This window comes from Taudactylus pleione, unplaced genomic scaffold (genome assembly GCF_031769625.1).
Source record: "Taudactylus pleione unplaced genomic scaffold, aTauple2 ptg000021l, whole genome shotgun sequence".
NCBI classification, from domain to species: domain Eukaryota; kingdom Metazoa; phylum Chordata; class Amphibia; order Anura; family Myobatrachidae; genus Taudactylus; species Taudactylus pleione.
Window position 1 is genome coordinate 11,025,458 of NW_028284423.1, and position 22,080 is coordinate 11,047,537.

At 42.0% G+C, this 22,080-nt stretch overlaps 2 protein-coding genes across 7 annotated transcripts in view; one reads left to right on the top strand and one right to left on the bottom strand.

The window, feature by feature from the left end:
• Window positions 1–13,391, top strand: part of PALLD (palladin, cytoskeletal associated protein) — a 405,467-nt gene extending 392,076 nt beyond the window's left edge. For all 3 annotated transcript variants that reach the window (XM_088448442.1, XM_088448443.1, XM_088448444.1), the window contains 3 exons: window positions 4,116–4,281; window positions 5,146–5,279; window positions 9,526–13,391. In XM_088448442.1, the coding sequence (XP_088304568.1) occupies window positions 4,116–4,281; window positions 5,146–5,279; window positions 9,526–9,689 (464 nt within the window). In that variant the 3' untranslated portion in view covers window positions 9,690–13,391. The remainder of the gene's footprint in view (window positions 1–4,115; window positions 4,282–5,145; window positions 5,280–9,525) is intronic.
• A 5,589-nt stretch (window positions 13,392–18,980) lies between these two features.
• CBR4 (carbonyl reductase 4) overlaps window positions 18,981–22,080 on the bottom strand; it is a 44,860-nt gene continuing 41,760 nt past the window's right edge. For all 4 annotated transcript variants that reach the window (XM_088448051.1, XM_088448060.1, XM_088448043.1 and 1 more), the window contains exon 6: window positions 18,981–21,282. In XM_088448051.1, coding sequence (XP_088304177.1) covers window positions 21,104–21,282 — 179 coding nt within the window. In that variant the 3' untranslated portion in view covers window positions 18,981–21,103. The remainder of the gene's footprint in view (window positions 21,283–22,080) is intronic.

The following is a 22,080-nucleotide window of genomic DNA, read 5'->3' on the forward strand; positions in this document are numbered from 1 at the left end:
GGCGGCGTGGCTGTTGAGACGGCCATGCTGAGGTCCTGGGGGTTTGCCAGCTCTGTGGTGTGTACCATGTTACGAGCTCGGAAACCGTCTTCCGCGAGGATATACCATCGCGTGTGGCATACGTTCTTCCAGTGGTGTCGACCGAGAGGTTATGCACCGCGGGAGTTTCGTCTGTCTCGGATTCTCGCCTTCCTGCAAGCGGGACTAGATCATGGGCTTCGCCTTGCTTCTTTGAAGGTACAGGTTTCGGCCCTATCTGTCTGGTTTCACCGTAGGATTGCTACAATCCCGGATGTGCGCACCTTTATGCAAGGTGTTCTCCGTATTCAGCCGCCCTTTGTTCCACCTGTGGCGCCTTGGGATTTGGCTGTGGTCCTGAGGACTCTCCAAGGACCGCCGTTTGAACCACTGGGCTCAGTGGATATTAAATGGCTAACAGCTAAGACTGTTTTCCTTCTGGCCGTTGCTTCAGCCAGACGTGTTTCTGAGTTAGGGGCTCTTTCTTGTAGACCCCCTTTCTTGGTTTTTTCATGGGAACAGGGCAGTGCTCCGCACTCGGCCCGAGTTTCTCCCCAAAGTTGTTTCCCAGTTTCAGGTTAACGAGGAAATAGTTGTTCCGGCCTTTAACTCACCGGGTCTTTCCGTGGGTGAGGCCTCTTTGGATGTTGTGCGGGCCTTAAGGACTTATGTGGACCGCACTTCTTTGTTTAGGAAGTCGGACGCTTTGTTGTCCTCTATGGCTTCTGTAAAAAGGGTTGGCCTGCTTCAAAGCAAACTTTGGCAGCCTGGATCCGTATGGCTATTTCTGAAGCTTATCTTCATGAAGGCCTACCGGTCCCTCCTTCTCTGAAGGCTCATTCCACTAGGTCTGTGGGTCCTTCGTGGGCAGCTTGACGTGGTGCCTCGGCAGTTCAGATCTGCAAGGCTGCTACGTGGTCTTCTGTCCATACCTTCGTGAGGTATTACAGGTTTGACACCTTCGCCTCTCAGGATGCTTCCTTCGGGCGGCGGATTCTCCTTTCTGCACAGGAGCGTCCCCACCCTTAAAGGATACTGCTTTGGGACATCCCCAAGGTATCCTGTGGATACCCTATGGACCCTGAAGTAGAAAATATGAGATATGGTAAGAATTTACCCTTGTTATCTCTATTTCTACGAAGTCCATAGGGTTCCACAGGACTCCCGCCCTGTCGCACCTGTGCTGCAGATGGGCTTTGCTCTGGTCACCGGTTTTCCGTCTCCCTCTGGTGAGAATGTGATTCTTGTATGTGTCCAGATCTTTGTTCTCTCTCTTCCTTCTCCTCCTCCGGCCTATGGCTTGGTAACTAACTGAGGTGCCTTGGCCTGGGGGCGGGGTATAGGAGGGGGACCTAGTGCATCCTGGGAGGCTGAAAGCTTAACTCTTTGGTGCCCTGCGACTGACGTCACACCTATACCCCAAGGTATCCTGTGGAACCCTATGGACTTCGTAGAAATAGAGATAACAAGGGTAAGTTCTTACCATATCTCATATTATTATAATGAGAAAGAAATGAAAGATTCTCCAGTAGAATGAGAAATTATAACGGCTCCAGCACTAAAATACTTTATTAGAACTTTGATGGACGGTGCTGGGTGGGGACTGTGTTATTGTGTGTTAAGCCAAAGATCTTTTCTCTTTTAGTTGTAACACCATATTCTATTATTATTATCTAACTCTTAATTTTAGTATAAATAAATAGTACCAGAAGGGCTCAATCTTCTATAGTTGGCACCAGATATTTCTCAGCATATACTCTTGACATTGGGTGTGATTCAAAAGTAGCAACGGTGATAGATCAGCATATTATCCTAGGTACCACATATGGTTATACGTGGGGCAAGGTATTGATCAGAATATTGTAGTGTCATCACTGATGCTCAATTGTCTATAGCTCTGGGCTGGTAAGGTCTGTCCCATCTCCTCAATACGCTCGCAACGGAAGTCTGTCCCACCCTCCAATGGCTCCCACTGTTAGGGGGACGTGACAGACCGTCCACCTGGAACAAGGTAAGTATGGAAGCCGTTGGGGGCATTTTAGTTGCATTTCATTTTTATAATTCAAGGTAGGAATGGGGCTCATTACCTATGTCCAATTCCATTCCAAGAATGAGTTCTCACAAAAGGCTTATTCTATGAAAGGCAGATTTCCAATAGACCCAGTCCCTAGTATCAGTGTGTTCAATTTGTAACTATGGTGACTGAGGCCTAGAGAAGAGCTGTTTTTTGTCTCATAGACCATTGTAAGATGATTAGGGGACTCCCTGTAACTTTTTGGCATCAACTTTAAAATTCACAACTATTTTAGTGCATTTGCTTTATGACTTCTGGTTATATGAGCAATGCAGCCGGATGGTAGGAGCACTGTACTCGTTTGTACAGCAGAACTGTAAGCCCTTTTTTGGCTAAGTAAAGTCTATACACAGGCTGGAAAGTATTGCACCGGCTCTGCTTGTCATCTGTTTGTAGTCATTCTTGGCAAGATTTCCACTTGTTTCAAATGATTCTTTACAAGGTTTAGCATTGTCATTTTTATAACCATTTTGCTCCAAGGCAATAGATAACTAGCAGGTTCCTATATGTTTTGTTTAATTAACATTTAATGAGAGCAATACCTGTGTAGCATTGGAGACCATATATGAAACATTCACATGTGCTTCTAGATCACTTCTAGATTTATAATAAGGAACAATAGACTGCATCTGTGCCTACTGTAATGCTGGTATCAGTTGTGCCTGCGATTCCTGGCACTGCCTGAGAATATTCTGATCAAGGTCCATGGATCATTGACAGGCATGCCCAAGGTGACCATTACTAGTCTGCAGGCACCACATACTAGCAGTGCACCCACATGTGTGAAACATTTTCCTGTTGCTAGACACCAATTTCTCTCTATTTGGGAGAGAGGTAGCCTGTAACAGCCTTAGGGGCCTATTTATCATTAAATATTTACAGAATACAGGTGCTTTCAAGGATTACCCACAATTATTAAGTATCACCCCAATGTATGATGTGGTCCCTCCATTTCCGACAGCAGCCACATCCCCCATAGGTTTCTATGAGGATTGTAAAGCTGTCAGATTTACTTCCGGAGTTTGGCTAACGCCATCTTCAGATGGCATTAGCCGCTACAGTTTATATGGGCCTACAGAACCCTCCCTGGGAATGACCACCTCACATGTGTGGTCAGTAGCCTGTGCATGCACAGGAGTCCTGATCAGTGGGATATTTTACCTAGTCTGCAGCCCCCCAGTAAAAGCTACCACCTCAGTGAATCAGTTGCAGTCCATGACTGCACTGGCTGCATTGTAACTGGCTGTAACTTCCCATTGGAAGCACTACCTGCCAATCACACGCAGGACAGGCAGTCCCAGGGGGAGGTGCTTTCTCCCCCTGGGACTGCCAATCCCTGCCTTTCGGACAGCCCTACCTGGTTTCTTGGGGTTGCAGCCGATGCAGTAGCCGGTGTTTTGCGCAGGTTGAAATCATCAGCAGACACAGTTCTTATTACAGAAATGAGCCCCACTTCATGGAAGTATTTGCACAACACTGAGTTATTGTAACAAGGAAAAATAATTTGCATACACCAGCAAATACTAGGATACTAGGGTTATGGACAAAACTACATGACCTACAGTACCTTGTTGTGCTGACATATATTATTATTTATTTTTTTACTTTTATTGAAGACAAGTAATCAAGATTTTGTGTCCAAAGTCAACATTGTCTAATGTGACAAATGTTCCTCATGGACATGAAGAAATTAAAAAAGTAAATGAGTAACATATCAGGGAAAGAAAACAAAGTTGCATGCTAACAAATGAAGCAGTCAGTAATAATTAAGATCCGAGCCAGAACTGAGCCGCTCCTCTCTAGTAATAATATGGAAAACTTTTTGCAAATACCCAAGAGACCATACAGGCTGATACAGTCTTTAATGCACATTACTGTACACAGCATTTTGTTTTGTGATGTTTCCATTTCTGGGCCACATAGATAGGATCTTATCAGTGATAGTTATAGGATCTTATCAGTGATGCAGATGTTATATGATTAATTTGGTTTAGAATTATTGCATATTTCCTGTCTCCCACAGCAAGAGATGCCCACAAGCCACCTGTATTCATAGAAAAACTTCAAAACACGGGAGTGGCTGAAGGATACCCAGTGAGACTGGAGTGTCGTGTCGCTGGGATGCCCCCTCCACAAATATTCTGGAAGAAAGAAAATGATTCACTGACGTACAACACAGAACGGGTCAGGTTGGTATTGGCACTATGATGATCTGTTGGTAATCTTTTAATACCTTTAAACTTATGGGATCCGGTCAAGATACCACCAGACGGGATGCCGGCCGTCAGGATACTGAAAGGATCAAGATACCAACGCCGGTAAATATGCGGGTTAGGGTTAGGCCGGGGATGGGGGGGTGGGGGGTTAGGTTGAGGGACCTGCCGGGGTGGGGTTAGGGATAGGCCTGTGGGGAGGGATGGGTTATGGTTAGGCACCACAGGAGGGAGGTTAGGGTTGGGCACTGTCCGGGGAGGGTTAGGTTTAGGGTGTGGGTAGAGGGGTCAGGTTTAGGCACCACCGGGGGGGAGGTTAGTGTTAGGCACCACCAGGGGAGGGTTAGGGGGTAGAGGGGGAGGGTTAGGTTACTTACCAGCCCGTCGGGATCTTCACCATCGGAGTGCCGCTGTCGGTCTTCTGACCTCCAGTATCCCATCCACCGGTATATCATACCGATTCCAAACTTATGGAAAGATGTGGCTTAAATACAGGTTATTTTTAAAAGGATTTTGTACTTAGTTTGTAATAAAATTTATCACACATAAGGATACCCAGAGGTCTGCAATTTCCATATAATGTCCGGTTATTTTCCTCACTGTTGTACCTCCTTCTCACTCATAATAGTAATTGTTGAGAAATAATGTTCTGAAATGAACATTTATTTTTAGATGATTTATTTTTATATGGTTTATTTTACATGCCCCTGACAATGGAGTGTAAAGTAATGGTACGTTATATGATTGTACTGTCTACCCACTATTGTTAAACCTGCAAATGTTTTTTGTTGCCCACATTATCAGCAATGACTTAGCTTGTAATTATCTTTCTTTTCCCAGCATGCATCAAGATAACTATGGTTACCTCTGCCTACTAATTCAAGGTGCCACCAAAGAAGATGCCGGCTGGTACACTGTATCAGCAAAGAATGAGGCCGGCATTGTATCTTGTACTGCCAGACTTGATGTACACAGTAAGTTTTGAGTCGCAGCTCCTGAGCTAATGGGCTCCTATTTGTAGCTGTAAATTATGTGCCGGTTTTTCAGGAATTAGGATTTAATCTCAGCAAAAAATAATAACAGAATATATGCAGGTATATATGGACATGCACGTTAATCGCTGGCACCTTTTTGAGCTGTCACATTCCAACATCTATACAGTTTTATCTTTCCAGAAGACTTTGAATTTCCTGAATATAGCTTATTTTTCCTCACACGGTAAATCTACCCAAAATGGGCAAAAAAGTGCCTTTGTAGCGCTGTTACACGAAAGTCAGTTAAAAGCAAATGTGTCATTTTTTTTTTTATTTTTTTTTTGTGACCACTACTAAGAATTACTTTATGGTTCTTGCTGCAGCATCAATCCTCCTTTCCAAACCAGCAGAAAGCTGAATTCTACACATAGGTTTTTATGGTATGCGGTCAATATCCCGACTGCGGGGATTCCAGTGCTCAGAGTGCAGACGCCAGCAGAACCATGGCGCCTGCATCCTGGCCACCGGAATCCCGAAGGTAAGTAGCGGGGTTTAGGGGACAGTCAGGGTTAGGGGTTAGGCACTAGGGGGAGGATTAGGGTTAGGTACTAAAGGAGAAGGGTTAGGTTTAGGGTGCGGGGAGGGGGAGGTTAGGTTTAGGCACTAGGGGGGAGTTAGGGTCAGGCACTAGGGAGGGAGGATTAGGGGTAGGGAGAGGGGGAGGGTTAGAATACTGACCGACCAGTGTGGGTATTCCAACCCTGTCGGGATGCCGCCCTCAGGATTCTGGCCGTCAGATCCCGAACGCCGCCATCCCGTACCCATCCCCGTTTTTAGAGTAAAATCTGCACTTGAAAATGATAATGGCTTTTTTCTTTACGAGTTAGAAAGAAATGCATAAGAGTAATGTGTAAGAGTAATATAGCAGCTAACAAGGCACATACCATTTAGAAAAATAGACAACCTACAGAATTAGATGAGGGGACCCTGGTGTTTGCTGATGTCAGGATGCTGGAGATCTATCTTGGCATTAGAAGCTCTCCCTATCTCTGGACTTCTTAACACTTTCTATTGTATATGTTGCGTTATTGTCAGGTGATCACCAAATAATAGCTACTAAAAGTCCACAATGTTTGGAAGAGGAGACTCCCCTCTTTCAAACAAGTGTGCCCCTGAGTGTGCAAGTACTACAGCATTTGAAAGTAGGGATTCTCCTCTTTCAAACAAGAGTGCCGCTGACTTTATTGAAGGCATGATGAGAGATATATATTCCTTCATCCCTGAACTTCATAATGATTTCTGCAGTACAGGGGTGTTCTCTGGTTATCACAGAGAATAACTTCTCAGGTGTCACATCATTTGATAGAAGAGACTACCCTCTTTGAAAGAGGTACCCCTGATTCTGTGGTTACCGGGATGCAGGAGATAGGGGGAGAGAGCATTAAAACTACTCTCTACCCCTATTTCCTGGCTCTATGATGTTTATTCTGGAAGAGGTGGGTCTTAATGATGTCACAGGTCAGTTGTGATGACGTCATTAGACATCTATCCAGTCCTGAGTTCCACTCATCATTAGCAGTGAAGGGGTTAATATATTGAATTGTTTACAAGGATCACAGTACTAAACAAATACATCCTGTATTATTATTATATATTTTATATAGTGATAACATATTCCACTGTACTGTACAATTAGGTTCTCATGATACAAAAAGTTGAAAGTGAAATTAAACATGTTAGAGGTGGCCCTGTCCAAAGGAGCTTCCACTCTAAAAGTACATGTACATGTAAGATATGGGCGTACGAAGTTTAAAGCCTAACCAGGATTATTATCAAGTGTTGTAGGTGTGAGTAAATACATGATTATTAAAATACAGTACATGGACACTAGGGGCCTGCTTTGAGAGTTGAACATGATACACCAACTTCACAGTCCAACCTGCTGCCACGTACCCTCATTTCTGTCCTACAGATGCGTCCTCACTCCTATTTGCTGCAGTCGCGTCAAACAGACCCTCTTGACACGCCTGGTCCCGCGAGACTCTGCTAGCGCCGGGCGTCTTTTTGGCAGAAAATCTGTCTACGTCACAATGCGTTGCTACTAGAAAGCACCAGGAGACTGTGCTGATTAATTTGTTATGCAACACTGGTATATCTGTGCGCAACTTTGTCTCTCAATCAGCATGGGAAGTGCTACGATACAGTGGCCATAGCTTTTTTCCATGCCAAGTTCCATTTACAGCCTCATTCGCAACAGATATGCAAGTAACACATATCAAATGAATCAGCGCAGTCTCCTAGTGCAGCCTAGATGCGGCACATTGTGACTTAGATGGATTTTCTGCAAAAAAAGACACCTAATGCTAGCAGCGGTGCACTGGACCTGACGGCTCACTCACGCCAGGCATATCGCACTGCACGGTGTATTGAGGATAGATGACTAAGGACACATCTGTACATTAATCACGAGTGAGGGACTTTTGTTATTACATGTGTCAATTTTCGGTGTTTGAATGTTTTTATTACATTCATTGAAATGCACCTAGAAATGTGCTTACCCACAGAAAATGTAAAACGTGCCCTATTGTATAAGTTTGGGCCTGACTTCCGAAACCAAAAACCCCAAGTGCCTTGTCCTATAAATTGACATATAATTGTGCATGTGGCTGTATAACTAAATACACTCATGATGGTGACTCACACTCAGTAATGTACCTGATATACTTAGCTCTTGTAGATGCCACCATTGTGGACAGTAGCTGGTTTTCCAGTGGTAGGGAGGAGGATAAATACACACATTTTCATTTAGTTCAGTTTCTTGCAATACCAATAAACAGCCCATTTGGGGTAAATTGTCTGTGCTGTGTGAGGATAACTAAGCTTACTAATGTTATTTTTAGGAAATTCAAAGTCTTCTACAAAAAAAAACCCAACAAGGAGTAACTTGTATGGTTACAAACATTTACAGATATTGATGATGGATTGTGACCAGCTCAGAATAAGCACTGCAGTTACAGCGTAATGACCCTGGACACCCTCTGAATACAGATTGCAGATCATGCTGCCGCAGTTGAGCACACATGAAATACAGTAAATGTGACATAGATGCCTTAAGCTGGGTACACACTAGATGACCTGGCAATCTTGCTGACGGTCGGGGCGATTTACCTTTGCCCTGGACCATGCAAGATTGGCGGAAGATTTAATGAACAACAGAATGATACGTCATTAAGTGCTTAATTAATATGCACTGCATGCGATCTGAAGATGCGAAAAACGATGCACGGGAGTGCGCAATAGTGTTTACAACTTGGATGATGTGGACGATTTGTCGTTTCGATTCGCCTCAAAATGACAAATCATCCAATATATCGTCTAGCGTGTACCCAGCTTTAGACTTACCTATATATGTGTTTCATGGGGTTGTGTATGAAATCCCGCCGGGTGAAATGCTGATGCCTGAAGCCCGAAATACCAGAATCCCGATGGGTCAGCTAAGTATACTAACCCTACCCTTCTCCCCCCCTAACCCTACCCCTCCCGGGGTGCTGCCTAAGAAACCCCCCCCCCCAGTGGTGCCTAACCCTTCACCCTAACTCCCCCTTCCCCTAGCCTAACCCTTCCCGTGGGGAGGAGGGGGGTTGCCTAAAGCTAACCCCTTCCCTGCGGCTAACAGCTAACCCACCCCCACTTACCTTCGTTCAGGAGGCCGTCTGCCAGGATTCCGTCGTCAGGCTGAAGATAGGTGTCAGTATTTACACGCCTATCTTTAGTACTAATTTAGGATTTCGATGCCGGGATTCCATCACACGGCTTCCCATGCATCCTATTCTAACTGCATCCCGTTTCATGCTGTGTAAATGGCTGAACACAAAATAATTTACCAGATTACAACTCTTGTAATGGTCTTACCTCACATTTGTAAAATAGCTCTCTTAGCCTTACATCTGAGTTGCTGAAAGCTGCCATGGATTCATGGAATATTAGCACATTTGTTAATACTCTTTTCTGGATATTATGAAATAGTCATATATTTGTAATCTGTCTATAACATCACATTAGACGGTTTCCCAGAAGTTACAATCAGATATAAAACACTGCAGCTACTGTACAAATATGTTGCTTTTTCCATGTTACCCAAAAATACTTATCCCACTAAATGTGTAATGGGTGTGTTGAAAAAGTTTACAGATGAGTTGTACACCTACTGACTTCCATGCAACCATGTTTTCCTGCTTCTCCACAGCTCAGTGGCAACAATCACACACTCCCAAAACGAGGAAAGTACGGCCAGCCACTAGCCGATACGCAGCACTTTCTGACCAAGGGCTGGACATCAAGGCAGCTTTCCTGCCAGAAGCAAACCCTGTGCACCTGCAGCCAGCACTGGTAGAAAGCGAAGACCTGTAGATGGGACATGTGGGAACTTTTATATAGAAGCCATAGAGGAAGTCACCAGGAGCCAAAGCTGCCCTCTGGCAGCCCTTTCACATCATGTAACAAGTCAGACACGCCTTCAGCTAACCTGATAGAGGCATGTTAAACTGCATATTAATTATACATGTAAGCCTTCTAGAACATAGGCTAGCAGGGATAAATCTTATGTATTTATGGCACACAAGTATCAATCACTCTTCTGCTCTATGAAAGGATTTCTTGCTTATTCTGCTTGTTTGTGCATTCACGTTTGTCTAAGAAAACAGGATTTCCTCCACTCACTAGTGCCTTCAACGTGCTGTAGGATGACCGTGTGCAATGTTCTATGTCGGACTGCCTCAAACACCCCAGTTATGTTTTTGCATTTGTCCATTGCTAAGGGCTGTCGAGATGAGATGCTATAACGCTTCAGGAGTTTGACAAACACTTATCCGGCTTGCTTTTTTTGCGGCATTGTAACGGCTATGATCATGTTACTTAACCTTGGACATCACCAGAAAAGTCAGAGGATCTGAGAAGACCAGACGAGCACTGATGTCAGAGGACATAGCTGGCTATGGACTTGGAACTCTCTATGAAGACAGCAGAAGAAAGCGCTTCATATCTTCTATGCTTGTTTGTATGCACACTCAACTATTTACAGTACATGGAGACAGTTAGATGGCAGGGGATAGCTGATATAATGTATGATTCTTGCTGTTTACTCAATACCCATTAGCCTTTCTACATCTTTTAATTAAGCTTAATATCCTTTAACTGAAGACTAACTTACCACTGCCCAGTAAATAACAGGGCTTGTTACGAGGTGGGAAAGCAGAGTGTTCAGCATCAGGATATGAATGGAGTTCTGGGATACTTGCAGGGTGGCCCACACATACCCAAACAAGATAGGAGACATGAAAGCTAGTGCTCTCTACAGGGATATGGTCTGATGAATTGTAGCCGTTTCTTGAATAGAAGATAGCGACCTTCCATGCACAAGGTCAGTGCTGTGGACAGTGTCTTGTGTAATGTTTATGAATTCCAGTCAAGATCTACAAAACCATTTAAACTTAGTGTGAGAGAAGGGAAACATTTGTTTGGAATTTGTTAGATGATTAGTGAAAGTGAAGGTGACGCGTTTGAGTGTTTTGTCATTCAGTGAATGTTTAATATACAAGATGCTGTAGCATCCTTCCCAGGGCAGGAGGATGGACGATAAAGTCCTAATACGTTTATGGCCCTATATTTCAGAATGATGAAAAGCAAACTAAACAAACAGATGAACTTGTATAAAACAAGGTGGATGATCGTTGAGTCTCTGTGTGGAATGTTTATGGTAAGACAAGGTTCCCCCCCTGTATTTACATCCAAGCAGCAAGGCTCACCAGTGTCTGAGTTATTGTGAAGCATGATCTGATCTGTTTACATGTGCAGGAGGTGCTGAACAGATTTGTTTACCAATGATGCAATTACCTGACCCAGACGGTGTATCAATAGCCTTCTCAACCAGCAAAGAAGATGAGTCCTATAAACTAGAATGAGTAACAGAACTTTGGATGCATTAATGAGAGACCCCAGGTTCTGCATATACTGTTAGTGTACAGAGGAGTCTGCGGAAATGCTGCCTTTGCTGTAATACAGGACAGCTACTTAACAAAGAGATGCCAACTGGTTCCCAATTGAGGGCCGTATTCAATCAGCTGCGATAAGTCCGTTTCTGCGGAAAAGTTTCGCCGGTGACATCATTTCGCCATGCAAAAAGTTTCCTCCATATTCAATTCTAAAGACTTTTCGCTGGTGCGGAAACTCAGTGCAATGGGACCAGCGTTAAATTTTCGCCTATGAATAGGTATTGAAAAAAGTGCAGAATTGGGGTTTTGGGGTGCAAAGCTGTGGGAACCCCCTGCACCATTGGGACAGTCCCCCAATGGTAAACTGCGTTAAAAAAAAGTTTTTAAAAGTCCTTAGATCACCCTAAAAAAGTACTTTCGTTTTGGGGGTGAAAAAGACCAAAGTTGGGGGGACAAACTTAAAAACTAGCTAAATATACTCCAGGGAAGTCCCCAAGTGTGCCCCAGGTGTTTTTAAGTTTGCAGGTGCTTGCGGCAGGTGGATTTTTTCTGATTTGTAAAACTTCACTTCAGCAACTTAAAAATATGCTAGCACCCATTTTTATGTACCCCAAATTTGCTGGAACTAGTTATTTTCTTTAAAAAAATATGCAAAACGCTATTCTTCACCACTTCTGCAAAGGCACTAAATAGCAGCTATTGAGACCATCCTGAGTCTGAAACACTAAGGAGACTTTGTCTGCCCAGTAGCCATTTCTATGGCTTGATATGTCTCCTAAAACATTTACAGTACCAAACAGCAATAAGAAGACAGCGTGGGCACACTGTCAGCAGTCCTTACAAGTGTACAGTCATTTAAATGTAATCAGCACATAGCAAACTGTTGGTCAGCTACCTCACAGTATTGATACAACACTGCCTGTTATATACCACTAATATATCTGCCGCTTGTCGTACATTTTCCCAGGGTAAAGACATGCTCGCAAACCATTGTGTGCGAATATGGCAGCGTATTTAGCTAATATAGGACACAAGTTAGACTTAGCGCCATCATGCTTTAAACAATTATTATAGTATGACTGCCGTAATCTCAATGAAAGGAAAAAGAAGTCTGCGGACACTGAACGCTATTTTACTAGGAAGAAAATAAAACACCCTTCTCATGACATTCAGTAATTAGACGTACAGTGAGATTCATGAATGGATAAGATGAGATTTCAGAGTGACAGCAGACCTTGCATAACATTGATTGCGTGTTTGTAGGTGTTACTCTGTCATGAATTATGTTACACAAGCACCAGGTAAAGCCAAATAAATTGTTTAAAATATTAACAGTACAAAAGTAATCTGCCATGGTAAAAAGCAAAAAAAAATAAATCACTGTATACCTTGTATGAAGCATTATTTATCTGTTTTATCTCAGCTATATTACATATGTATGTTCTTTTTTTTACACACATATAATAACTCACCATATGTTACGATGTAGGACATTAGGGGCTTTTTATACAAATCTTTAGTCTTTTTATTTTTCCTTTACTTTTTTTTTGTAGTGTGACAGCACAGTACAGACGTTGGTGCTGTATTTAAACAGTTATAAACTATATGCATTATTTGAATTACACCATAGATATATATATATATATATATATATATGTTCTTCCAAGGTGTACAGTTCTTGTACCAACACATGCCTTTTATTGCTTTTTATTACTAGATGTTGCTATTCCATAAGCCACCAGGGGGGAACTAGATTGTGCTGCAAATGCAGCAAGGCTAGGGAGTGTGTTGCTTTTGGAATGGAATAGCACAACTTAGTCAACATGGCATACATTGCTTCCTAATTTTCTTCTAAGATCTGTTTTTTAATCATCTGCCAAAACACCTCTAATATGACTTGTTATTTAGAAAATGATCCATTTCACCTGTGTTACTATGCCACCACCATTTATCTGTATTTATAGAAAACGCCTCCATCTGTGTGTATGGGTCATGTCATGAGTTGCGACAATTTGAAGTTTAACGTCGTCTGTTAAATAACAAGAACAAATGTACTTTTGTGGGGTAAGGTTCTTATGATAATTGCTATGCAAGGATTTAAATAAAGATTGTTTCTTCAAAACACGTTTGCCACTGCAGGTTTACTTTCACAGCAGTTCACACAGAATTACGTGCAAAGAGATGTGAGTGAGAATATCCGGTGTACATTGCCCCTACAGCTCATGTTACTATTATTATCCCTGTGCACAGACCGTTGCCTAATGTGCTATTATAGTTGTCCTCATCAGTAGCTATTCTTGCTAGGCAATAAAGCCTTTTTCCATTCTTCCATTCACAATAACTGCCATATGAGGACTAGTTCCTGAATGAGACCCTCACCTTAGTGCTACACTGGGATGCTAAATATAAAAATGCATCTGTGGCCGTAAAAACACTAATGGGGGAGATGTACTAAGCCACGGAGAGTGATAAAGTACCAACCAATCAGCTCCTATCAATTTCCAACACAGCCTGTAAATTGACAGTTAGGAGCTAATTAGCTGGTACTTTATCTCCGCCCACTTTATCGCTCTCCAAGGCTTAGCACATCTCCCCTGAATCACCAGCCAACTGATTATGGGGCAGATGTACTAAGCCTTGAAGAGAGATAAAGTGGATGTAGATAAAAGTACTAACCAATCAGCTCCTAACTGTAATGTTACAGGTTGTGTTTGAGAAATGACAGTTAGGAGCTGATTGGCTGGTACTTTATCTCTCCAAGGTTTAGTACATCTGCCCCTATAAGTTGAATGTTGGATAGTACATGATTCATCTCATTCACTTGTTACTGATGATGGAGGATTAAAAACTAAAAGTTCTCTATAGATTATATATTACAAAGAGAGATCATTACGACCACATGTAATATATATACTAAAAACGAATTATTTCAACATGTTAATAAATGGGAAATTGATGCTTGCAAATAATTTCATTTGCTTAACCTATGTAATTCATGTAAACATATAGGGGCTGATGCTGAGTCGGACGCGGCTGTGTCTATTGGTGGATGCCCGTTTACGTCTACAAAGCCCTTCCCCGGTGTACATCTGTGCATCCGAATGTGTAAGGACTGAGACGGCCACTGACGGCGTCTGTAGATGCTGTAATACCGGTTGCTGCGTCAACCACAAGCCCCATGGCAGGTGCAGTATCGCCATCCCAGTATGGCCTCCTATCTGACGTCTGTGCACGCAAACACAGTGACATTCCCATAACATGCCCATAAGATGAGCCATCCTGTGCGTGCGCCAAGTCACGTCCCTGTCACTGCCAGAAACATTCACTACATTTGCAACAATTTCTGAGGATCTTCCGTACGCCTCATTCACACCAGATTCTGTGCGCCGCCATGTGGACACATACGCAGAATAAAGAAAGCGCTCCACTGCGGCAGTGCATGCAACTCAGAATCGGGCTGATCGTTTTGATTACATACGAGATATAACTCCTTCATATATTAAGTCTGTTGTCAATAGACCGTTGTAGTAGTCGCTGGAAAATAAAGAAAAGAAAATATTCGGCAGTTCTAGCATTTCCCTATTCTTATTTATATTATGCATGCTGGGACAGGCCATGCGCTATGGGAGAACTCCCCTCAGCAAATACCCCATAAGGAGATGGCGTTATGTTTTCATCATTATAAGTCTCTCATTATAAACAATACATTTCTCATCTTCATAAATATCGAATCTGCACAAAAGGGGAGATGGGGATCTGTCAGGACAATAGAAAAGGTGGGGAAATCTGTCATTTCTCTGTACTAAATATAGAGATCTGAAATGTTAGCCTTTCACCAGCTAAAATTCTGCTGAAAAGCCTTTTCTTCGTGTACTAAATAGACTCCTTAGTCACTGACAAGCTTCCCTGCTCAGTGTCTGCTACAGTCTATAAACATCCCAGTGAGGCCGCACGTACATATTGAGGTTGCAAGTTCATTTATTGTTCCAGGAAACAGTGTGCGACTTCTGTCTGTGTCATCGCATTACACGGAATGTGGATTGGTGCATTGGGTGCTCCTGCTGATTTACTGTGTGACGGAGGTGATTCATATATATTGTGCTACACTTTTTCAAAGAACACCATGAAGAAAAAAAGTTATTATGTTCTACTTCTGTGACAGATCCCTGAAATGCCCCAGTATTAAAAGAAAGAATGGACACAAAGTATAGCTATACAATGTACACCCACTCCCATTATGACGGAAATTGTCTTTTGTACAGAAAGTAACGAGTCATTCTGTACACAACTTTTGTAGTCACAAAATGTATTAAAAATGGTGAGACGCTAACTACTAACTGCAGGATTGCTTTTCTCACTTTGCAAAATGAAATATAAATATACCTGCACTATACTCTTCATAGTCACTAAAATTACTGTTTAAATGGTCATAAAATGACAGAGCTTTATATCAGTGCTGTGCTACCAGAGGTTGAGATGGTTACAGGAAAGCAAATGTATCTAGATACTAGAACTAGAGCAAAGGTAGGCAACACAAAGTGGCCCCATTCTATGCCAAACTTCCCCATGGGTTACCCAAATCTACTTTATAGTTACTTTAACAGCACTGGCTAATATCAATCAGTAAATTGACATTCCAGAGATCAACTGATTTATGATGTACAATATAAAACAGCTTATTCTTCATTTAATGGCAGAATATTTTTTTCTTTTTTTAAAAGACGTGAATAAAGTGTGAATGTGGGGAGGAATTTAAATAACTTTGTTGAGTTTCAAAAATTGTGACATTATAAAGAAAACAGTCACAAACAATGAGTACATTGGGGGTAGGTTTGCTCGGTAGTTGTTTTATGAGTGTGTACAAATGGCAGAAACATTGGACAAGCACAAAAATGTCATCATGGCTTCCAAAAACCACATCCAATAACAGCACCTATTAGTGTACGTATATTTATTTCTCCTAGTACACAGAATGCAGTGCCAGTTTAATATCATAAAATTATGCTACAGGTATTAACTTGCTTTGGTTGGAGTCACTCATGCTTTGACAGGGATGTAGTCGGCAACCCAGCGTGCGGGATGCCGACAGTCACAATACCGGCGCCGGAATCCCGACAGCGTCTTTTTGGATTGCAGCGACTTTCTCCTTGAAATCCTGCCATGCACACCATTGTTGTTCAGTGTCCTCCTGATGGTGGACTCATTACCATTAGCTAATGTGAGAAAGGCTTTCAGTTGCTTAGAGGTTACCTTGGGTTCCATTGTGACCTTGTGAACTATTAGACACCTTGTTCTTGGCGTGATCTTTGTTGGTCGACCACTCCAGGGGAGGGTAATAATGGTCTGGAATTTCCTCCATTTCTACACAATCTGTCTGACTGTTTATTGTTGGAGTCCAAACTCTTTAGAGATGGTTTTGTAACCTTTTCCAGCCTGATGAGCATCAACAACTCTTCTTCTGAGGTCCTCAGAAATCTCCTTTGTTCGTGGCATGATAACTTCCACAAACATGTGTTGTGAATATCAGACCTGATAGATCCCTGTTCTTTTAAAAAGACAGGTTGTCCACTCACACCTGATTGTCATCCCATAGAATAGAAAATATCTGACTCTAATTTCACCTTCAAAATATCTGCTAAGCCTAAAGGTTCACATTCTTTTGACACTCACAAATATATGATATTGGATCATTCGCCTCAAAAAAAAAAAAAAAAAAAAAAATGAGCATGTCTAATTTTTTTGTCTCATTTGTTTGATATGTTTCTCTATCTACTTTTAGGACTTGTGTGAAAAAGGTAGTTTTAGGCCAAATTTGAGCAGAAATGTGGAAAATTCTGAAGGGTTTACAATTCAAGGACCACTGTATGTATGTCTTGTTTTTGGACTGTCCAGGCACAAACCAACACACATACATATTATAAAGACATCTGTGTGTTTTTACCAGTCTTCCCACAAGGTTTGTGGAACTACAAGTCCCAGAGTAAATAGCTTTGCCAGAAAACAAGTCCAGAACTCAATGAGCTCAATTTCATCCTCACTGAGATCTCTTCAATAAGATCTGCATCTTTCCCTTTTTTACCCAAATCCACTTCTCGGGATATGTATTATCCAAAAAAAATGTTTTTAAATTCTTTATTTTAAATGGTCAATATAGAAATAAACACGGAAAAAAGGGCAACAAGAGCCCAATATAGGCCAAAAATTTTAAATACAATGATAAGCAAAATAAAAACAACTAAAGTCAGGTGATTAATGGAAGGGAGAGGAGCGTACAGAAGGGGACAATATTCTGGCAGGTCCACCATATATGGATCATAGTACCCCTGCAACCACTACCCCGCCACATAGTGCATTATCTGATAACATTTATTTAGGAAAGCAGAGATAAAAAAAAACAACATAGGTCCAAACATGCGTACCACAGTGGAATCAGTATGTTTCATAAGGAAATAAGGCTCCCAGTCCAGTATAACAACGATACTAGATATCCTTTTCCTTATCAGTCACAGATGTGTACAGAGGCCATGCCCCTATGGGATTCGTCATCCAGACTTCGTCAAAGGGCTCCCTCTGACGAAGTCTGGATGATGAAACGCATGACAAAATAGTTTTACATGGAGAATACTATAGAGTGAAACACGGCTAATTACCTCGCCTGGGGCTATCCAATTACCACTTATCGGGGGTTTTCTTCGGGACCTGAATCCTCCATAATCTGAAAAAAGGCGAAAACACACTTGTCTGCGCACTATGGGAGAGTCATAACGTTTCTCCCATAGTGCGCAAACAGCAGTGCACAGACTTCAGAAGAGAACTCCAGCCTCCGGTTAACGCGGCGCTACAGGGAAGGAGCTGGGCACCCGCTGGTAATAACATCTCAGCGAGCGTCCGGCTTAGAGCCTCCCTGCGGCACAGCCGGGTATGCATATGAATCATTCTATATTATAGAATGATTCATATGCATGCCTGGCTGTCCGTCCATTACCCCCAGGAATTTCATGTTTACCCCATGTGGGGTAATTTACCCCTGTTCCCCGACCACTGCTGTACTGGATTCTGATGTGCTGCTCAGGTAAGTCCTATTCAAGTTCTTTGGTGAGAACTAATATCAGGTCCATTGAGTTATAAGTAATTTGGACATTTCTTGAAGTTTTTCTGTCAGAAATGTGTATGTCAGTGAGGCAGTGATGTGCTGCTTTTCTGTGAGCAGTGTCTCTGTGAGATATGTTATTGTTTACACTTGTGGAGTGATGCAGCTGTGGATTTGTGATGAGGGTCATTCCATGGTAATTCACGTTACAAAGTGACATAGCAAACAATTAGCAATTTCTGAATAGTTTTTTAAAGCATGACCCGTCTTATTATTTTCTCAGTAAATAAAACAAATTTCACATAAATTAATTTTGCTGTTGATAACTTGCTGTGTCACTTTGTAACGTGAGTTACCATGGAATGACCCTCATCACAAATCCACAGCTGTATCACTCCACAAGTGTAAACATGAGGTTCAGACTACAGTAGGAAGTAGACCAGGCCTGAAGTGTGTTTTCGGTGATCTAGTGTGTCCAATCACGTCGGTGGTATGTGTCTCAATATACCACATCATTTTATGAAAAGAAAAAAAATGTGTATATATATATATATATATATATATATATATATATATATATACATATATGTATATATATATATATATATGAACACACACACAATGAAGTACCAGAAGTCATGAGATAGCAGTATGTAAAGGTAGTGGTAGTGCTACTGTACATCTTGGAAATGCCCAAACCTGCATTAATTGTCATCTGACATCTCATGGATCACTTTGCACACTGGCTGGGCTGCTCGTGACTAGGCAACGTGCATTATCAGAGTTTGAACGGGGCAAGATAGTGCGTGTCCGATGGATGGGACATTCCATTTCCGAAGTTGTGCAAGGCATTACCACCCACCGTGGACAGCGCAGTGGCTGACCATGGGTGTTTAATAATTGTGACCAGCAGCATCTGTCCAGATTTGTCTATAGTAACAGACAAGCGACACTGACTCAAATCTCATCCACATTCAATGCAGGAGGTACCAGCCGTATATCAACCAGTTCAGTGCAGCATTCTTTAGCTTCCATGGGATATGGAAGCAGAAGATCCACCAGAGTGCCCGTTAACACTATGACCCAAGACGCAGCGCCTGACCTGGGTTTGTGACATCGCTGATTGGACACTGGAAGACTGGCAACATATAGCATGGTTCGATAAGTCACAGTTCCAATGTTTTTGGGCTGATAATAGGGTTCAGGAGTGGCCCAGAGCACATAAGACCATGGACCCCAGTTGTCTACATGACACCCAGTTGTCAACATGGCACCATGCAGTCTGGTGGTGGTTCCATAATGGTGTGGGGAGTGTTCACGTGACATGGGTTGGGTCCACTGGTCTGCCTAGTTATAGACCGGTAACTGCTACGTTGCATTTCTTGATGACCATTTGCAGCACTTTATAGACTTCATGTATTCCCACAAAGATGGAATATTCCAGCAGGATAATGCACCGTGTCCTAGGTCCCAAGTTGTCCATAATTGGTTCAAGGAGCATTCTAGAGAGTTCCGATGACTGATGTGGCCACCACGGTCGCCCTTAATGAGCTCAATTATTTATGGGACGTGGTGAAGAGGTCCATTCACACCCAAGATCCTGCACCCACAAATATCAGGGAGCTGTGGGAAGCTATCCAGGCGTCATGGGATCTCTCCAGAGGTCTTCCGTCCACTTGTGGAATCTGTCACGTCTAGCTGCTGCACTTCGCCTAGCTAGAGGGGGTCCTACATGTTACTAGGCTTCTATCCCATGACTTTTGGCACTTCAGTGTTTGTGTATATATATATATATATATTATATATATATACATTTATTATTATAAATTTGAATGGCAAAGCAGTGCACTAATGAGTACGATATTTTTTTGTTTGTTTAGTTTAACTGTCTTAGAATCTTTATAACAATTTGTGTTGCCGTAGGGGAATGGTGCATTCTACAAACGGGTAGTGTCCTGTCTTGTCACTGAGACAGGCCACTCTAACATTGTACCATTTTAATACAAGCCACACTGTCCAGGCCTGCAGAGGGCTGATGAACACATGCCTTTATGCTATGAGAAATAAAATACCCAATAATGGAGGTTTGCAGGGAATCCGCTAAGCTAATAAATAATTCTAAAGATTCAAGCATGAATTAATTGTTTCAAATTAGGGCTACACTAATACTACCAACATTAGTGTAGTCTCATGTCACATTACAATTCCCGTCAGCAGCAGTCTAATAACCGTCTGGGATTCATTACAAACAGCTTATGCGCAACTGTTTCATGCTGGGACAGTGTGACAATGAGGTTTCACCATAACACACTAGCTCAACATCTGCACCACGCACTAATTGTTGAAGTCTTCATCCTATTAATCTGAACATTGTTTACTGCATAACAAATTACTATAGGAATTCCGCTAGGACAGAGCATATCATTTTTACAGAATTTATTTATATTCTATTCCAAAGCAGATTCAGAAAACTAGTATACATAAGGATATTTTACTCTGTTCTTTTTAAACCAGTCCTCTAGGAAGTAAGACACATACAGGAAAGTATTGTCTGGCCTATGGTCAGCGATTTGTACAACTAATCTTTTGTCAAGCATGGGATGTTGCCAAATCATTATCTAGGTGATTTCTTAGGGTTAAACAGATGTTTGCCCATCAAGATTGAAAATGTAGTCAAAACTGTCCATGATTTTTCATTCATCCTCCATGCAAACTACTCCTGGTAATGGCGTTAAAAAGACAGCCTAGAGCTGTAGCTGTAACCCGCCATCCACAATCAGTACATGACCAGTAATGTATGGAGAATTCAGCAAGAAAGCAACGGCATGAGCAACTTCATCTGCTTCTCCAAATCTGCCCAGGGGAATATTCTGATTCAGCGAGTCCTCTTCCAGACTTGAAGTCATGTCTGTGTGAATGAATCCTAGTAAAAAGAAATCCTAAATCAATGGGCGATGTTCATCGAGGGGTCACTAACGGGAACTTTCAGCCTTGTGAAAGAGCAAGTTCTGTAAAAGCATTATAACCATTCTCCCACTTTAAGGCTCACCCATACGGATATACTGCCTGTTCCACTGTGACAATGGACTCCACCGAAGCACCCAGCAGCCTGTAAAGTTTTAACACTCTACGTGGCCGCCCCCCTATGCCTTGCAACCAAGATGGCTGCCTCATCAGTCACTTGTTCATTATCCCAATAGCTCCTTCTGTCTCTTAATACCCCCTCCATTTAGAATGTAAGCTCTTACGAGTACGATCCTCTATTTTAAGTCTCATGTCTGTCCACTATCTGTTTTCCTCTTATGTCATTGTCATGTTTTATGTTGAATCTGTTTTATGTACAAATTGGTCAAGCTGCATCCTTTCATCCTTTTAGTAATTGTCATGTTTGTCATTTTATCATGTTATATGTCCTTGTCCCTCAACTACCATATGTTATTCAAATGTTTTATACTTTTATATCGTAAGTACTTATGCTATTGTACTTACGCTATGGTTATCTGTTGTGTTTTGTACTTAATTTCTAGAATACTGATGTTTTTATGTCTACCCTTTGTGCAGCACAGCAGAAACTTTGTATCACCTTATAAATTAATTAAAATAATTCATCTTCCTAGGGAATATAGACTTATACACTAACAAACTAATTCCTTTGAAAAAAAGACATTGAAGAACAAACAGATGTAATAAAGAACAGCAGAGCAGAAAGTGCGCATTTGGC